Genomic DNA, 18,603 nt, shown 5'->3' with positions numbered 1-18,603 from the left:
GGCTAGTGAGCTGTGTTGGCTTAGTGATTCAAAGTAGATTTCTGTCTATTAAGGGAACCAAAGCATGGGCAGGAAATGCTACTCAGGTGGAAGATCAGCCATGAGAGGTTTGAGGAGATGATTAGTCTATCCCAGCTCCTATTTATGATCTGACTGCAACGGGCACTGCTCCGTTACCCTTAATGTCTTCCTCATGCTGCTGATGGAGTTTGGCAGCCACCATGTCTGGTGAATCCTTGCAGCATGGACAGCAGTAGTTCATGCTGAAGATCATTTCACCGTGTGCACTGATGTCATAATTTCCTTCATTACGTAGATGGTTAACATGAAAACCTTTGTTCTCAGCTCTTTACGTTTTGGGGTGAGGATGTGAGCTACTTCATACCACAGGTAAATATACACCAAGAAAGGTTTACTCTGGAGGAAACGGGAATTTCAAAAAAATATTTAGACAGCTTCTGTCTTTATTATTCTTCCCCCGCCCCAACACATATGGAGCCAGAAACTCCATTCCTTCCCAGGGACTCAGTCATCCAGTGGCATTGCTCCCTTCAATAGTTCAGCTGCACTGAAAAATCTTGGTGGTACCTGTATTGCAGGGAGCAGAGGCCATCTAAGGGTGGGTGCTTCTGAACTCCAGGAGAGCTCGGCAATGCTGCAACAATTGGTTTGAATGGTGCAAGTGATGGTTGGAGAATGGGAGGCATTCACTTCCGAACATTTACAATTCACTGAAGCACTTTAATTTCTCAAGAATGGTTTGCAAAAATAAACCAGCCTGCTAATTTTTTTTCAGTAAAATATATTTTAACATGACCATTTGGGGCATCTATCTGTGTTTCCATTTATAAATTATTTTTTAAAAAATTGAATATTTTATCTTTCACTTGAGCATTTTAAAAGCACTTTGAATGCTGTTGACATTTTTAGGAGAATCTCAATTTGGAGAAATTGTTGAACATAATGTTGTGAGGGATCAGAGCTAATAGATCACTGAGGTAATCTGGTGTAGGAAAATAACTGCAGATGCTGGTACAAATCGAAGATATTTATTTCACAAAATGCTGGAGTAACTCAGCAGGTCAGGCAGCATCTCAGAGGGAATGGGTGACGTTTCGGGTCGAGACCCTTCAGACTGATGTCAGGTGGGCGGGACAAAGGAAGGATATAGGTGGAAACAGGAAGATAGAGGGAGAACTGGGAAGGGGGAGGGCAAGAGAGGGACAGAGGAACTATCTAAAGTTGGAGAAGTCAATGGTCATACCGCTGGGCTGCAAACTGCCCAAGTGAAATATGAGGTGCTGTTCCTCCAATTCCCGGTGGGCCTCGCTATGGCACGGGAGGAGGCCCATGACAGAAAGGTCGGAGTGGAAGTGGGAGTTGATGTGCTCAGCCACCGGGAGATCAGGTTGGTTGAGGCGGACTGAGGTAATCTAGTTCAGTTCAATGGCATTTGAAAATGGGCGTTGAAAATAACACGCTATTGAACCAGTTTGGCTTAATGAACAATTTCTAAACCTACCATACATTTGCCATAGATAGACGCAAAGGTGGAGTAACTCGGAGACAGGCAGCATCTTTGAAGAGAAGGAATGGGTGACGTTTCGGGTCGAGACCCTTCTTCAGACTGGTATTCAGAATAGCATTTGCCATTGCAGGCCCAAGTGCTACTCTTGTCAGTTCCCACAATGATGTCATTAGCAGTCATTGTTTAATATACATTGTAAATTTATATTAAACACTGCGCCTTTTCACCAACCAGTTGTTTCTTGTTAGTGTTTCTGTTTATGCTGGTCCAGCTGTACAAGTTACCTGTGGATCGTGCATTAGGGTTATGCACCATACAGTGACAAACTGAATATGATTCGTTTTTGAGGACCAAGGTCTCAACTTGTATTTCAAATACTGTATAGATGGCACCTCTGATACCTGCAATCTCACACGTAAAAGTACAAAGATAAAGTGCATGAGAATAATGTGTATTTTAAAATTATGGACACTGTTCTTCCTGTGTTCATGTCTGTGTTCAAATTATCATTGGATGGGAGAGGTTTATACTGTCCCTGCTTGTAACAAGGTGACAATCATAATCTGCTTAAAACCTCAATTAGCACAGTTTCACTTTGAATCTAATCCATGTACACGCATTTTATATAATACAAGTGTTTCAATTCATAGTATGCGGCTTCACATTTGGACAATACATTGGTACCTCGTTTGTGCTCAGGATGGAATTCCATACAGTGTACTGATAGAGTTAACACTAAAATGGATTATTACAGCGCTATTTATACTTTTATATGTTATGGACAACACTGCTGCGCTGGTGACTGATGTAAACATCTACCTTCTGCGCAGTTGTGCCACTGCTCTGGTGCGTGTGTTTGCCCTCTGAACTTAACTCGATGTGACATGGATGTCCGTGACGTCAAGTCAAGTCAAGTCAATTTTATTTGTATAGCACATTTAAAAACGACCCACGTTGACCAAAGTGCTGTACATCTGATTAGGTTCCAATGGAAAAAAAATGAAAACATACAGTAGCACGCAAACAGTTCACAGCGCCTCCTCAATGAGCCTCAAACGCTAGGGAGTAGAAATAGGTTTTGAGCCTGGACTTAAAGGAGTCGATGGAGGGGGCAGTTCTGATGGGGAGAGGGATGCTGTTCCACAGTCTAGGAGCTGCAACCGCAAAAGCGCGGTCACCCCTGAGCCTAGACCGCAGGATAGTGAGTAGCCCCAAGTCGGCCGACCTGAGGGACCTGGAGTTAGAGAGGTGGGTTAGAAGATTTTTGATGTAGGGGGGGAATGTCCATTTAGGGCTTTATACGTGAATAGGAGGAGCTTGAAGTTGATTCTGTACCGTACAGGGAGCCAGTGGAGAGAGGCCAGAATCGGTGTGATGTGGTCCCTTTTACGGGTACCCGTCAGGAGTCTCGCTGCGGCGTTTTGGACCAGTTGCAGGCGGGACAGGGAAGATTGGCTGATCCCAGTGTATAGGGAGTTGCAGTAGTCTAGGCGGGAGGAAATGAAAGCGTGAATGATTTTTTCAGTGTCGTCGAATTGGAGGAAAGGTTTGATTTTAGCTACGGTACAAAGTTGGAAGAAGCTGGCTTTTACCATAGCGTTGACTTGCTTGTCAAATTTTAATGCAGAGTCAAATATCACGCCGAGGTTTTTGCGTTGCGGTTTGACTAGGCAGGATAGACTTCCAAGACTGCCTGTTATCAATTTGATGGAGTCGGGGGGGCCGAATAGGATGACCTCAGACTTGCCCTCATTTAATTGGAGGAAGTTCTGTGCCATCCAACATTTTATGTCCTCAAGGCAGTGTAAGAGGCTGTTTAAATTTGACTGGTTGTTGGGTTTCAGGGGGAGGTAAAGCTGAGTGTCATCGGCATAGCAGTGGAAAGAAATGCCGTGCCTTTGAATGATTTGGCCAAGGGGGAGCATGTATAGAGAGAAGAGAATGGGGCCTAGGATGGAGCCTTGTGGAACTCCGCAGGAGAGGCTAGCTGGAGCAGAGGAATAACTGCCTATGTTGATGGCAAAACTCCTATCTTTGAGGTACGAAGCGAACCAGCTCAGGGCAGTGCCATCAATGCCAACCGCGTACCGGAGACGGTCAATAAGGATGGTGTGGTCCACTGTATTGAACGCTGCGCTGAGGTCGAGAAGGAGCAGGATTGCACAGTCGCCGGTGTCGATGGCGAGAAGCAGGTCGTTGTGTACCTTCAACAAGGGAGACTCTGTGCTGTGGTGGGCTCTGAAACCTGACTGGAAACTTTCCAGGATGGTGTTGGTGCAGGTAGGGCACTAATTGTTTTAGAATTGCCTTTTCAAGGACTTTTGACAGGAATGGCAGTTTGGAAATGGGTCTGTAGTTGCTAGGCAAGGTGGGGTCTAGGTTAGGTTTTTTCAGTAGGGGCTGGACCACCGCGTGCTTGAAACTGGTTGGAACAGTGCCAGTGGCCAGAGAACTGTTGATAATAGAGAGGATGCTGGGACCGGCTATTGCAATGACATCCTTCAGAAGGGCAGTGGGGGCAGGATCAAGGGGGCAGGTTGCAGGTTTCATAGCGGAGACATGCTTTGCAAGGGAGGATAGAGTGACGGGTTGGAAGCAGTCCAATTTAGATGAACAGACTAGTGAGACAGCTAGGTCACGGGTGGGAGGGGAAATGTTCATTCTAATGTTCTCAACTTTGTTGGTGAAAAATTTAGCGAATTCTTCGAACTTAGCAGGGGACCCAACTAAGCTGGTACTGGGGGCGGGACATATGACAGAGGTAATTGTTCTAAATAGGACCTTGGAGTTATGAGAGTTTTTGGAAATAAGGTCGGAGAAGTGTTGTGCTCTAGCAGACTTTACTGCTTCCTGGTATTTGAGAAGATTGTTTCTCAGAATTTCGAAGGAAATTTGAAGCTTGTCACATTTCCACCTCCTTTCTGATTTTCTGCACTCCCTTCTTAGGGCTTTGGTGGAGTCATTGAGCCACGGCCGACCTTTGGGCTTAGGCTTTTTCATTTTAAGGGGAGTGATAGAATCCAGGATGGAAGAGCAAGTGATATTAAATAAAGAGGCGAGATCCTCAGTGCTGAGATGGGGGGGAGAGGCCTCAATAGTGCAGATGTTGGGGGCAGCTATGAGAGCCTCGGAGAATTTACTGGCAGTCAATGAATTTATGTCGCGGGAGTAGCGAACAGGGAGATGAGATTTTGTGGGAGATAAAGGCAGAGATGCGTCAAAAATGATAGCGCTGTGGTCCGATAGACAGGCTTCAGTAGTTTTGATGTTGTTGATTGGGAATCCGGACGATAACACTAGGTCGAGAGTATGGCCTAACTTGTGAGTGGGTCCCGTGGTGTGAAGAGTCAGATTGAAGGACTCAACCAGGTGCATAAATTCACTCACAAGAGGCTTAGTGGGACAGCAAACATGAATATTAAAGTCACCAAGGATCATGATCCGGTCAAATTTGGGCAAAATGCTAGAAATCAGATCAGCAAATTGGGTGATGAAGTCCTTATGCATTTTTGGTGGGCGATACACAAGAACAATTAAGAGGGGATAGGCTAGGCCTACTTTAATTAGTTGCACCTCGAAACTGGAGAAATGATCAGCGTTCAGGAGCCGGCAGTTGAAATGTTTCTTAAACACAGTGGCTAAGCCCCCACCGCGTCCGGAGAGCCTAGGTGAGGTGAAGAAGTTACAGTTATCAGGACAGAGTTCCACGAGTGGAGCAAGCTCACCAGGGTTAAGCCAGGATTCTGTGAGCAGTAAGAAGTCCAATCCACGGGTGATGAAGAAGTCGTTGAGGATGAAGGTGATGGCTGTTGTTGGGCCGGGAAGGGCTAGTGATGGTGGCTGTTCCCTGCTGGGATTCTTGCTCAGGCTTGCAACCTGGGAAGCATGATGAATGTGGCCTTTGCTGAGGACAGGCAGAAACTGCTCCGCGTGATGACAGACCACCTGAATCCTATGGTCAATCTTTTAATCCCCTTGTGGATGTGATGGGTATTGTTGTCTCCTCAATTAGCTACAAAACTCTTGCCAGTCCAGAGTTTTTTTTAATGTTACCAAGCTCATTGGCTAGTGACCACCAAAGTGAATGTGTTTTAATAGATAGTTTAATTCCATTACATTGTGCTTAATTATCCTGATCAAATCTATGGAACGTCCCAATTTCCCCAAATTTTCCATTGACTTTCAAATTTACATTGAGTTACACAGTTTCAGCTCACTAAGTATTTACACAATGTCAGGTTTAACTGCATATAATTCAAGTGTACTAATTCAAATACAAATTCAAGTGTAATTCAATAGTCTGAAGAAGTGTCTCGACTCGAAGCGTCACCCATTCCTTCTCTCCGGAGATGCTGCCTGTCCCGCTGAGATACTCCAGCATTTTGTGTCTACCTTCAAATGTACTGCCTTGCCTTGGAAATAATCCATTACCTCTTTGGATAACTGCTGTTTTTCAATGCAGTTGTGAAGGCATTTTAAATACAATTTCCAAGCCACAAACCGTCTTGATGTGGTGCCAGAGGTATAGATTTCACATAGGTGAAGAGAAGCTTGGAACTGACAGGAGACAGAACTAGGAATGGATTCCACAGAGGAAGATTTAAATAAAGCTCTTTTAACTTGATGGAAATAATCTCTGGATTGTTGATTAAGTCATGTGCAACTTAATGTACGGTTGAAAGTGGTGTAAATCAAGAGTTTCAATTCACGGGTGCTAGCAAAAGTATTGGGTAAATATGGAGCTGGTCCCTCATCTAAACTGTGCTGGGATCTAAGTCCATTTGTGTCTGATAACTATGGTTAATGATGGAGCTAAACACATGGTCTTTCTGTTTATTAATTACAGCAATTGCAAATTAATAATTGCTTTCTGCTAATCACATGACCTGAAAAGGAAAAACAGATTTAAAATAAAGCATTATTGTACACTATCTCCCTTGGGCAAAATCCAGTCTCTTATTTCCTCAAACTATGTTCACAATTTGTTACCGATTTACCACGGAAGGCTGTGGAGGTCAAGTCAATGGATATTTTTAAGGCAAAGATAGATAATGTCAGGGTTTATGGGGAGAAGGCAGGAGAATGGGGTTAGGAGGGAGAGATAGATCAGCCATGATTGAATAACTGAGTAGACTTGATGGGCCGAATGGCCCAATTCTGCTTATCATTTATGACCTTATTATCTCCCCCTTCTGCCGACCCACCCCCATCTGCCATTTGATCATGGATTTGCCCCTCTTTCCAGCTTGCATGCCATAACGGAGATTGGGGAATTAAGGAGTGGATGGGAGAAGGGCAGTTTGGAATATAAAATGGACCTTTCAAAACAAGTGTTTTACATAAATCCCACAGCTCTTGCTGCAGGGCTGACTCTGGTGTATTGGCCAGTTGTACCTTCCTGGATTCCTAAACCTGGTACTGCACACTTCATTGAAGTACTGTAAAAGACAGTACTTTATTATTTAACTATGATTTAAACAACAAAAATTCATTAAAAAAAATTACATGCTTAGTTGTAATCTTTATGTACAACAGCTATAAAGAAAGTAAGATGGTTCACATATGAGTAAGATCAAAGCCAGAGCGATATGGTTCACATATGAGTAAGATCAAAGCCAGAGCGATGTAGCAATTTGGATGACCATGGTAGGAAGGAAGAGGGCATTTAACAATAATAATGCATCAACATACCAAGGGAAAATATTAACAAGGTAAAATTGAAGGCTATCTGAATAGATATAACACAACTGGATATGAATTAATTAATTGAAATTAAATTTTTGCATCCATTTCAGAGATGTGGCATGGTGCGCAAGGCTGGGAACTAAAGATTCTGGGTTACTTGTGTAAGAAGGAACTGTAGATGCTGGTTTAAACCGAAGATAGACACAAAAAGCTGGAGTAACTCAGCGGGACAGGCAGCATCTCTGGAGAGAAGGAATGGGTGACGTTTCGGGTCGAGACCCTTCAGTCTGAAGACTAACCCTAATGCACTCCAGCTTTTTGTGTCTGCATTCTGGGTTACTTGATGTTTAAAAATGACCAGGTCCCCTCATTCTACTAAACTTCAATGAATTGAGGGCCAACCTGCTTAGCATTTCTTCTTAAGTTAGCCTCTTTATCCCACGAATCAACCTAATATATTGCCTCCTTTGTGATTGCATCATTCCTTTAGTAGGAAGAGCAAACCCAAACACAGTACTAGTATGCAGCCTCCCCATTCCCTAATTATGTTGCATCAAATTTCCCATTATATTCTGTACCCCATGCAATAAAGGCCAACATTGCCCTCTTATCATGTGCTCAACATATACTAGCATTTGTGTCATCCTCACAATTTGCTAACCCACCTATTTTTGTATGTACATTTGTGGCTGTTTTATTTTTTGTCACTTTCAGAACCAAATCAATGCAGATTGGAAATGATAAGGTGTCAGCACTGATCCCTGGGTCGCACTTGTCACTGCCAACCTGAAAATAACCCATTTATCCTTACTTGTTTTTCTGCTGGTTATTCACTTCTTTTTCATGCCAATGTGTGACTCCAGCTCTTTGTGCCATATTATCAAATATCTTCAAGAAATCCAAATATGTAACATCTATTGTTTCACATTATGCTTCCTGTTTATTACATCCTCAAATAATTCAAGCAAGTTTGTCGAACACTTTTTTGCAAAATCAAACCTAATCTGTTTGACTATTTTAGGATTTTTCAATAGCCCTGCTATTTCCTCCTTGCTAATCAATTCCAGTATTTTACCAGTGATAGATGTTAAGGTTAACAGGCCTAAGATTTCCTGGTTTCTGTCTCCTTTCTGGAGTAATGGTGTTGCATTAGCTGTTTTGCAGTCCTCTGGGATATCTTCAGAATGCAGGGAATTTCAGTAGATTGCAACCAATGCATCAACTATCTTGTGGCAGCTACTTCCTTTTGAGAAGTTTAGGGTTTGTTAGGGTCAGATATCTGTGCTTCTCTAATTTTGTGCTTTACTTATCCGTAAATTCAACGTAAATGTAATCCCAAGAATCCCCCCTCAAAACTTTGCCTTCCTCTTTTTAATGTGCTTTTAAAGCCAATGCTTTGACTAAGTTTTTGATCATCAGCTTTAAGAGGTTCAGTATCCAATTGTTTGCTTGGTAATGCTCCAGTGAAGTATTTTGGTTCTTTGCAATATTTTAAAGTTGCTTGTGAAGTTAATAAATGTATCCAAAGAATGTCCTGGGTCAATTAGTTATTAAAAAAAATGGAGGAATGTGTTATGAATATTCATTGAATATCACTAGAAATGTGGTCCATCCACATGGCTAGCTATGGTCACTAAGGTAACAGTAACCAGTAAGAGATAAAAAGATAGTTTCCTTAAAGAAAAAGATATCCATTCTTTTGATATAAAGGTTATATAATAGTTATTCTTGGCCCAAATTTTAGGGTTAAACTGACCTTTGATCTCGGTGACAATGTTCACGCAACAAACATACTGTTCGTCCAAGTCTCAATCATGGGTAACTCAAGATAAGTTTAAACTGATGTCTACATTTGGAGATCTGTTGGCTGTAATGAATATTGTATCATTGTGTACCTTTGATACACAATTGTGTACCTTTGATGGCCCCTTAAATTTGCAAATAGATTCATGTTGATAAAGGAATCATTGTTAATTTTGATTGTTGCGAGCAGTGTTGTGCAGCTGGACAGGTTGATTTTTGGTGGCTTCTTGGATGTTTTAAAGGTAGGTGATCTTAACAGCCATGAAGAATCCATGCATGGTAGACATCGCCAAATTGCAGTATCTGCCAGGATTGTTCCACCTACCACTTGTTCTTTAGGCTGCAGGTCTTTGTTTGGATGCCCTGGTGCCCATAATACTGTGTTATTCCCCATAAATATTATTTATTTACTCCTGGATCTGTTGGCCGTCCTTAACAAATGCTTCTTTCTAAGTGAAGCTCTTTGCTGGTACTAATTATGATGAACTTCAAGAAATCGTCAGTTTGGCTTCAGTGTTTATTCAGAGCTTTCCTTTGCATTGTTTTTTACTCTTTCAAAATTAATTTTCTAAACTATGCAGGAAATATTGATTCAGGCAACATCTGTGGGGAACCTGATATCTAAGTGTTCTAAAATAAAAGGCTACAGAGCCAGCGCATGCAGTTGTAGTAATCCTTCAAGGCGTCTAGATTCTGGAATAGTCCCAGCAGATTGGAAAGTAACAAATGTAATGTGGCTAAGGAGAGTAAATAGAATTTTATCAAAATTAATAAAATAGAAATTGCTTTAAGTACCCTTTAGATGAATGGCCATTAACTTGAAATGTTAATTTTGTTTCTCTGGCAGTTATCCCAAGGTCTGCTGAATATTTCCAGCATTTTTGCTTTTATTTCATATGTTCAGCATCTTAAGTATTTTTTTGTAAAAGGGAAATTGTGTTTAACAATATTAAAGAGATTTTTGAGAATGTAACTTTCAACGTAGATGGGGGAAACCATTTTTTCTTTTTCCAAATTGATAAGGTACCACACAAGATTCTTTCATAAGGTAAGGATTCTAGGGCGTTGGATGAGAAGGATGACAAATTGTAAATTGGGATGGTACTGAATTAAAGAATTTTATTGTTTTTGCAGTTAGCAATTTATAATAATTTGATTGGAGGCATAGAATGTATCCATATTTGTTGCTGATACAAAGTTATGAGAATGATCTGAGCAGCAAGCTAAGAAAAGCAAGCAAAGAAACTGCAAAGATATTGGCAGCTTGTGCAAGAAGTGGGATGGAATGTAGTGTGAAAAGTGAAAGAAGTGGTCTGAGGAAACGTCACCCGTTCCTTCTCCCTAGAGATGCTGCCCGTCCCACTGAGTTACTCCAGCATTTTGTCTATCATCGGTGTAAACCAGCATCTGCTGTTCATTCCTACACCTAGTGTGAAAAGAAGCGAGGTTATTCATTTTTTGTCAGAAGAATAGATCTTTCGGGTGAGTTGTCAGTGAATATTGATCTGGGTGTGTTGGTATACAAAACATGAAATCTGCTGATGTTCAAAACACCAATGTGTAGGCTTGGGAAGCAATTCAGAAGACAGATAATGTAATCTTTATTGCAAGGCAGTCTTAGTGCAAGAGGAAGGATGTTTTGTGCTTTATTGCAACCACAGGTAGTGCTGACAATTGTTTTGATTGCAGTGTTTAGGAAATTCTGTATTAACCTTGAGCGCAGCCTAGCTTGGATTCAGTCTTGGGATAAAGGAACTTGATTGTAAGGAAAGAGTGAATAGAGTTGTTCTGTGCTCTTTGGTGTTTGAAAGAATGAAGTGATCTCATTGGAGCAAAATATTTGAGAGGGATTGATAAATGCTAAAAGGCTGCTTCCTCTCGTTATTTCTTATTTCTGGCTAATTCTGTACTTCGAGCTTATTGCTCAAATAACAATGTTACATTTGTTACATTCTAATCTGCTCAGATATAATTGTAAAATGAGTTAGCAGTTTAGGACATAAGTGAGGAATATTTTCTATGCAGATTGAGTCTTCAGAAATATGAGTTGTGCAAGCTCAGTTGTCAAATTTGGAAGATTGAGAAATGATTGTAATTTTGGATGAACTACAGGAATATCAGTTTGGGAGGAAGGTAATGTGGTTAGAATATTTGAGTTTATGTGGCTTATTGCTGCTTTTGTGTTACTATGAAATGTGTGGTTGAAAGTATGGGATGTTTAATCGAACTAACGCGGCAGAACCTACGTCACATAACTGGATTGAAGAAGCTGGTCTGCTTTGCCATTTTAAGTACAATTAGTTTGGGCATGAATGGTAGCCTTCACCTCCACATTTCCTGGATGAATAAATGGAAACAAATCCATTGCCCAAAAATAACACTTTATTTCAAGTACTTTGGATGGAAGGATGTGTGAAGAAAAGGAAGGCCTCTTTAGCAACAGATTATCTTTCACTAACTTCTCACAATTCACTTTTGTCCGACACTTACTGTCATGATCATATGATTTTATGTGTATATGCTGTTATAGAAAACACCATCAGAAAAACATGGTTTGAATACAGCTTACATTTAGGGGATAAAAACGTCATTTTGTTGTCTGCAATAGTTCTGTATCAACACAGTTGCATACTCTGACTTAACACTTTGCAGATATTAAATTAAATTGACTATCAAGTTCAGGTCACAAGTTCCCAATGTGGAAACTGATTTTTTTTTGGTGCAGCAAGAGACATTTGATCTTCAAAGATGGCGCTAAGATAAAAATTTAGAACACGTAGATAAGGATATGTTGTTTAGCATTCTGTGTTAAAGCCTGAACCTGGTGCAAGATATTTTGTAACATTAGCAGATGGAGTGTTTTGCGCAGCATCTCTGGAATTCTTTACAGGCCGACCCCTTCTTATGGACCCCTCTTCATGCACCCTGTTCCCATAATGATATATTACATTTTAAAATCTCATGTACGTACAAATGCCTACAAACAGCAGAACTAGTTTCCCCTCTCCACATTTAGTAACTGTTCTTTATTAGAAGTCTTGTATACTCTTCATGTCATTCATTAAAATACTGAGGGTGTATGCTTACCATATCAAAGGATTTTTGTGTATTTTCTGACTTGTGGGCAACAGTAAATATGAAACTTGTTCGCCAACCAGGGAGGATTTGTAATTTGATCAACAAAAAATGTTCTGACCCTGGCAAATAGAAAACAAAACACACAATTCTCGCTGAAATACATGGTCTCCATAAATTGGACTTAAGGGGGATAACTCCACAAGGCTGGATAAAATTTATACCAAGCGACTATGGGGAAAAAGTGGTTAAGAAGGCATACTAGTCTTCATTAGTTGGGCAGTTGAATACAAGAGTATGGAGGCAATGCTCCATCTTAATAAAATCTTGATCAAACCTCGGCTGGAGTACTGCAAGCTGTTCAGGTCGCCATACCATGGGAAAGGTGTGATAGCGTTGGTGGGGGCGCAGAGGAAATTTGCTAGCATGTTGGAGCATTCCAGTTATGAGGAGAGACTAGAGGCGCCAGGTTAAGAGGGGATACGATTGACATGTATTAAAGTATGAGCAATATAGATAGGATGGACGGCAAAAACCTTTCTTCATAAGACTGGGCATTTTCAACAATTTCAGATTCCGCATGATAACTTGGTAGAATCCCTATGAACTTGGATTGGGTTACCTAAATGGCTTTACTCATCTGCTGAAACAGAAAAATCTCCAGAATCTGAGCTCTTTCCTGTTGTTTATTATTATCTCATAACACCCAGAACACAAGGATTAGCCAATACAATGTTTCCTTTTCTTAAATATAAATAGCTGCTTATTGCTAGTTGGCTGACTACGTTTAGTGCAGCAAAGATGACGGTGATTTTCAGATTTTTAATTTTAAAAGTGATTGAATATGGTGTTATAACTTAGTTGGCAAATGAAAACTGTACTAAATTGGTACCAATTTAGATGCTGCAGAGAGAAGTATATTAATTTTTAAATCCATTAGTACAAAACAATGGTGCAATTCTGTTGGCTAAATGTGCTCAGATTGACTACTGCTTAGAAGCTCTTAGCATAATGCAGTCTATATTTGACATTTTAATGATCAGTACTACCTAAAGTGCCTTTATTGTCCCAGCCCCACGTTTACAGTACTTTCTAATAAGAAGCTGGTCAGCAGGATGGTGAACGTGCCCTTCTCTTTATCAAGGTACTGAAGTGGAGATGTTAAAGGCAGGAAACATGTTCCCAATGTTGGGGGAGTCCAGAACCAGCGGCCACAGCTTAAGAATAAGGGGTAGGCCATTTAGAATGGAGATGAGGAAAAACTTTCTCAGTCAGAGAGTTGTAAATCTGTGGAATTCACTGCCTCAGAAGGCAGTGGAGGCCAATTATCTGAATGCATTCAAGAGAGAGCTAGATAGAGCTCTTAAGGATAGCGGAGTCAGGGGGTATGGGGAGAAGGCAGGAACGGGGTACTGATTGAGAATGATCAGCATGATCACATTGAATGGTGGTGCTGACTCGAAGGGCCGAATGGCCTACTCCTGCACCTATTGTCTATTGAGATAGTCGACTTCCTCAGAAGGCTAAGGAAATTCAGTATGTCTTCAATGACTCGCCGATTTCTATCTGGATGCTTTATAGCTTAGTACAGCAATTGCTCTGCCGAAGACCATAAGAAATTGCTGTGTGTGTGTGCTCACACAGCCCAGTCCATCACACAAACCGTCCTATTCTCTTTGCTCTCACCCACCCCCCCACACATGTCACCTCTGTCTACATAAGCAGCCAACATAATCAGGGACCACTCGGGCCTTGGTCATTCTCTCTTTCCCCTTCCCTGACCCTCCACTTCCTTTGGACAGAAGATACAGAATGGACCTGTTGTATGCTGAGGATTAATTCCTTTATCTGCACTTTCTCTGGGACTGTAACCATATTCTACCTTTTTTGTCTTGCATTACCAATGCATGGTGTGATTTGTCTGCATAGCAGGCAAACAAGGTTTATTTTTCACGGTATCTCGGTATATGTGATACTAAAGCAATACCGTTCCTGGCAAGTGGAATATTTAACACTGTTGGTTACATTTTTCACAACTCTCATCTTCATTTATATCACACAAGCAATTGCAACTTTGACACTTATTTTAACATTCTTTGGAAAATTAGTCCACCTTGTTATGGATGTCCATTTTCTTTGTTTTTCCCAAAGATTAATTCAGTGTTACAAACCCGGAATTCCTCTTGCTATCATTTCATAGGATATTATCCAGGTAAATTGGATGTTGCATAAAAATTTAAACAAACATTTTATTTGGTGAATGATGCTTTCTACAGAGGTCAGTTACTCGTAGGACCTGTATGCATACACTTCTGGCCCTGGATCTGCCACTGAAGTGAAACTTGCACCTGAAAACTGACCAATTTAAATACAGTAGAACATTTTAAGATTTCAGTCAATCTCTGGAAAATTCCCTAAAACTGGTTCCATGCAGACCTAAACAATTTGCATATTTTTGTACTTCCTAAACTATTCATTGAATCTTTAAAAAAAATCAAATTTGAATATCATGTTAGTGAAACAGAGATTAAATGGTGATACGGTAGTGTTACTGTTGTTGTGGGCCTGGATTGCACAATGGTATTCATGCCAGAATTGTTGGTACATACTGTTATCAGTCTGAGAAACTGACAGCAACTTCAGAATTTTTGTGATTGTACAGATCAATGAATAATTTGTGAAGTTGTTTTGACACTCCTTCACAGATTGAGGTTTTTGGCCACTCCATAATCAAGGGAACCCAATGGAAAGGACCTTAAATTCTTAATCCATATAGCATGAGGTTGGTAAGGTTTTTGCAGACTCCTTAATGATAAGCACTGTTTTGTAAAGTATCTGAGCCTAAAATACAAATTTTATATATGCACATATTCCCTTTTAATATTTTGAAATATTTCAAGGTAAAATAATGCTGGATATTTAAGCTTCTGCCTAAATTAGTCTATTCTATTTGGCACCGTATTATGTTTAAAAGATGTGTTTTTCCTGGAATACTTTGTGACCATTCTTGTGATTCACTGGTCATTCAACTGGATAATATTAATGACTTTCTTGAAGAGATACCTGACAGTGGCAAGTTTCATTAAAGATGTTCTTGTCACAGAGATCACTGGATCTTTGGTAGCTTTCTAAGGTCAACAACTAATGCCACTACTTCACCATTGTTTGCAAATTCAAGGGCAGTGAAACAATGTTGAATGTAGTTATGTTCATCCTAATGTATCATTCATTGTGAGTTTTAAAGCTGTTCCACAGCAGCACAATTCTATGTTTAAAAGTGCTGTGATTTAAATTTAAAGGAATTATCTTTTCTTGTGTAGATAAATTTGCAAAGAATGTTTCAGGACTTTCCAATTTCTTGTAAAAGATCCAAAGCTCTTTGAATACGATGAAATCCAATATATGCTTTCATATTGAACATGGAAACCATGCTGTGCACCATAAAATCTTACAAAGTGCAGTGGCCTTCATTGACATCACTGCTCTTTGTTCTCGGGGATCTTTAAAATGCTTTGAATCATTGGACCAGCTTAAAAAATAGTTTTATCTCACCTGGGTGACAGTGTCTTTGACAAGTTGTGTACTATGGATGCAGAAGTGCTAGCCTATATTTAATTGCTTTAAGTCTTGAAGTGGTTTTGGGTCTATACCAGTCAAGTTAAATGTATACTGATATAATATTGTACGTCAGGGTACAGAAGAGTTCAGGTGATTTTTCCTCGGAGGCTAATTCTGTCTCTTGGCCATGCATTTCTTGTAACGTGCATTTTCAAAAATCAATGGCAAATACATTGGTAAATTTAGCAATGCTTATACACATACGCAAATCAATATCCCAATATCTTGCATCATTTACATGTGATAAAATAGAAAAGGGAGAGGGATATTAGTGCATTTCAACTTTATACCCCAAATTCAAGTAATCTTGTAGTAGTTCTATAATGATAGTAGAAACATAGCAAAATAAAAGTATAACTTATTTCTGTTTTTCTTTCAGATACAGAGCCTGATGATTCTGCATCATTTTACATCTTTAATGAAGGCAACCAACAGTCAAATTTAATTCAACCAATAGGTATTCACCACCATGAAACGCAGACAAGTTCTACAATATTTTCATCGCCACACCGGCTGCAGGCTTCGAATGTCCAAGCGTCAAAGTATAGTCCAGTAGGTGCTTCAAAACCTTTTGAGTGTCCTAGTATTCAAATCACCTCCATCTCTCCCAATTGTCACCAAGGAATAGGACCTAATGAAGAAGTGCATGCAAATGGCACAGATAATGACTATTTGGACAGACCATCCAGGGACCATCTCTACCTTCCTCTTGATCCTTCTTATTACAGGGATGCATCGCTAAGCCCAAGTCCTGCTAGCAGCATTTCTTCCAGGAGCTGGTTTTCAGATGCTTCATCTTGTGAATCTTTCTCTCACGTATATGATGATGTAGACTCTGAGTTGAATGAAGCTGCTGCTCGATTTACACTCGGTTCTCCTAGTGGATCACCTAGATGTTGTCCAACAGATGAGTTGTGGCATCCAAATTATGCTTTTGTAAATTCGTTATCGCCTAGACAATCGCCTTGCCATTCACCTAGAGCTAGTGTTACTGATGAAAACTGGCTCAGCCCTCGTTCAACATCAAGACCATCATCCAGACCCACTTCTCCCTGGGGAAAGCGCCGGCATTCAAGTGCAGAGATCTGCTATGCAGGCTCACTTTCACCCCACCATTCACCCACACCGTCTCCTGGTCATTCTCCAAGGGGAAGTATCACAGAGGATACCTGGCTGAATAACACTGTTCTTCATGGTGCCTCCAGTCTAAGTCCTGGGCTCATTCCATTTCAGTGTTGCCCTCCAGAGACTGACATACCTTTAAAATCGAGGAAGACCTCCCAGGATCAGGCTGCTACTGTGTCAGGGAAAATAGATTTGACTTCAGATGATCAGGGATGCTTATCACCTTCAGTTGAATCTCCAGTAGATGATCTTTCTGGTACTCTACATCCTTTAAAGAAAGATTTGTCAAGCGAACAGTTTCTTTCTGTTCCCTCGCATTTTACTTGGAACAAACCAAAACCTGGTGGCCATACACCAATTTTTCGGTAAGTTCAGTACTTTTTTTATGCATGTTGCCTTCAAGAATTTTTATAAAGCCAAGCCCACCAAATAAATTGGAGCCAAGGATGTTTGCAGTTTGGTGTAAGAATGGTGATTAATTTTTTTTAAATAGAAAATTAAGACAGTAATGAGTGTTTCTGAGTCAGCATATGTTCTTTCCCTTTAAAATGGCCAAAAATGAAGTTAAAATAATTAATGCATTAGGAGTCTTCTTGTTACGTTTAACTTTTGATTGACCTTAAGATGAAATTCCATTTAAAGAATAATTAAATGCACCAAGTGAGAGGTGTTTGTAACAAAACCTGTAATTTGTAGTATTGTTCCTTGAGTGAATGGCTCCCAACATTCTCGGGTCCATAACCTCATCCAGACTCATGAATTCTTTACTCTTGCCAATAATCCCAAAATTTCTTTATTTCAGTTTGGTCCCATTAATCCCTCCGTCTCTCAATATGTCTAACAAGCCCATTAATACCTACCAGATACTTGAGTTTTATGAAACTTTGGTAAAGTTTGCATGGGGCTGCAGGAACAGGGGGACCTGGATTAGTGCTGGAAAGTGGGTGAGATGGTAAACCACATGAGTGAGTTTCATAAATAAAGCCTTAGAATGTGAAAGATGTAAAAGCAGGGGAGTTGGGATGAACTGTTTATAGACAATAGGTGCAGGAGTAGGCCATTCGGCCCTTCGAGCCAGCACCACCATTCAATGTGATCATATCATATCATATCATATATATACAGCCGGAAACAGGCCTTTTCGGCCCACCAAGTCCGTGCCGCCCAGCGATCCCCGTACATTAACACTATCCTACACCCACTAGGGACAATTTTTACATTTACCCAGCCAATTAACCTACATACCTGTACGTCTTTGGAGTGTGGGAGGAAACCGAAGATCTCGGAGAAAACCCACGCAGGTCACGGGGAGAACGTACAAACTCCTTACAGTGCAGCACCCGTAGTCAGGATCGAACCTGAGTCTCCGGCGCTGCATTCGCTGTAAAGCAGCAACTCTACCGCGGCGTCATGGCTGATCATTCCCAATCAGTACCCCGTTCCTGCCTTCTCCCCTTACCCCCTGACTCCGCTATCCTTAAGAGCTCTATCTAGCTCTCTCTTGAATGCATTCAGAGAATTGGCCTCCACTGCCTTCTGAGGCAGAGAATTCCACAGATTTACAACCTTCTGACTGAAAAAGGTTTTCCACATCTCTGTTCTAAATGGCCTACCCCTTATTCTTAAACTGTGGCCCCTGGTTCTGGACTCCCCCAACATTGGAAACATGTTTCCTGCCTCTAACGTGTCCAACCCCTTAATCTTATATTTTTCGATTATATCCAGTGTATACAAGCCTAGTCGCTCCAATCGTTCAACATATGACAATC

General features: G+C 40.7%; 1 protein-coding gene across 3 annotated transcripts in view; it reads left to right on the top strand.

Annotated features, from left to right (window-relative positions):
- The window catches only part of nfatc3a (nuclear factor of activated T cells 3a), a 175,267-nt gene that overhangs the window by 62,444 nt on the left and 94,220 nt on the right, over window positions 1-18,603 (top strand). For all 3 annotated transcript variants that reach the window (XR_013547361.1, XM_078400364.1, XM_078400362.1), the window contains exon 2: window positions 16,089-17,199. Coding sequence is in view for 2 of the 3 variants with exons in the window: in XM_078400364.1 (XP_078256490.1) it covers window positions 16,089-17,199 (1,111 nt within the window). In the remaining variant the exon portion in view is untranslated. The remainder of the gene's footprint in view (window positions 1-16,088; window positions 17,200-18,603) is intronic.

This window comes from Rhinoraja longicauda, chromosome 6, assembly GCF_053455715.1.
Source record: "Rhinoraja longicauda isolate Sanriku21f chromosome 6, sRhiLon1.1, whole genome shotgun sequence".
Lineage (NCBI taxonomy): Eukaryota > Metazoa > Chordata > Chondrichthyes > Rajiformes > Arhynchobatidae > Rhinoraja > Rhinoraja longicauda.
This window is presented reverse-complemented; position numbering and strand designations above follow the sequence as displayed.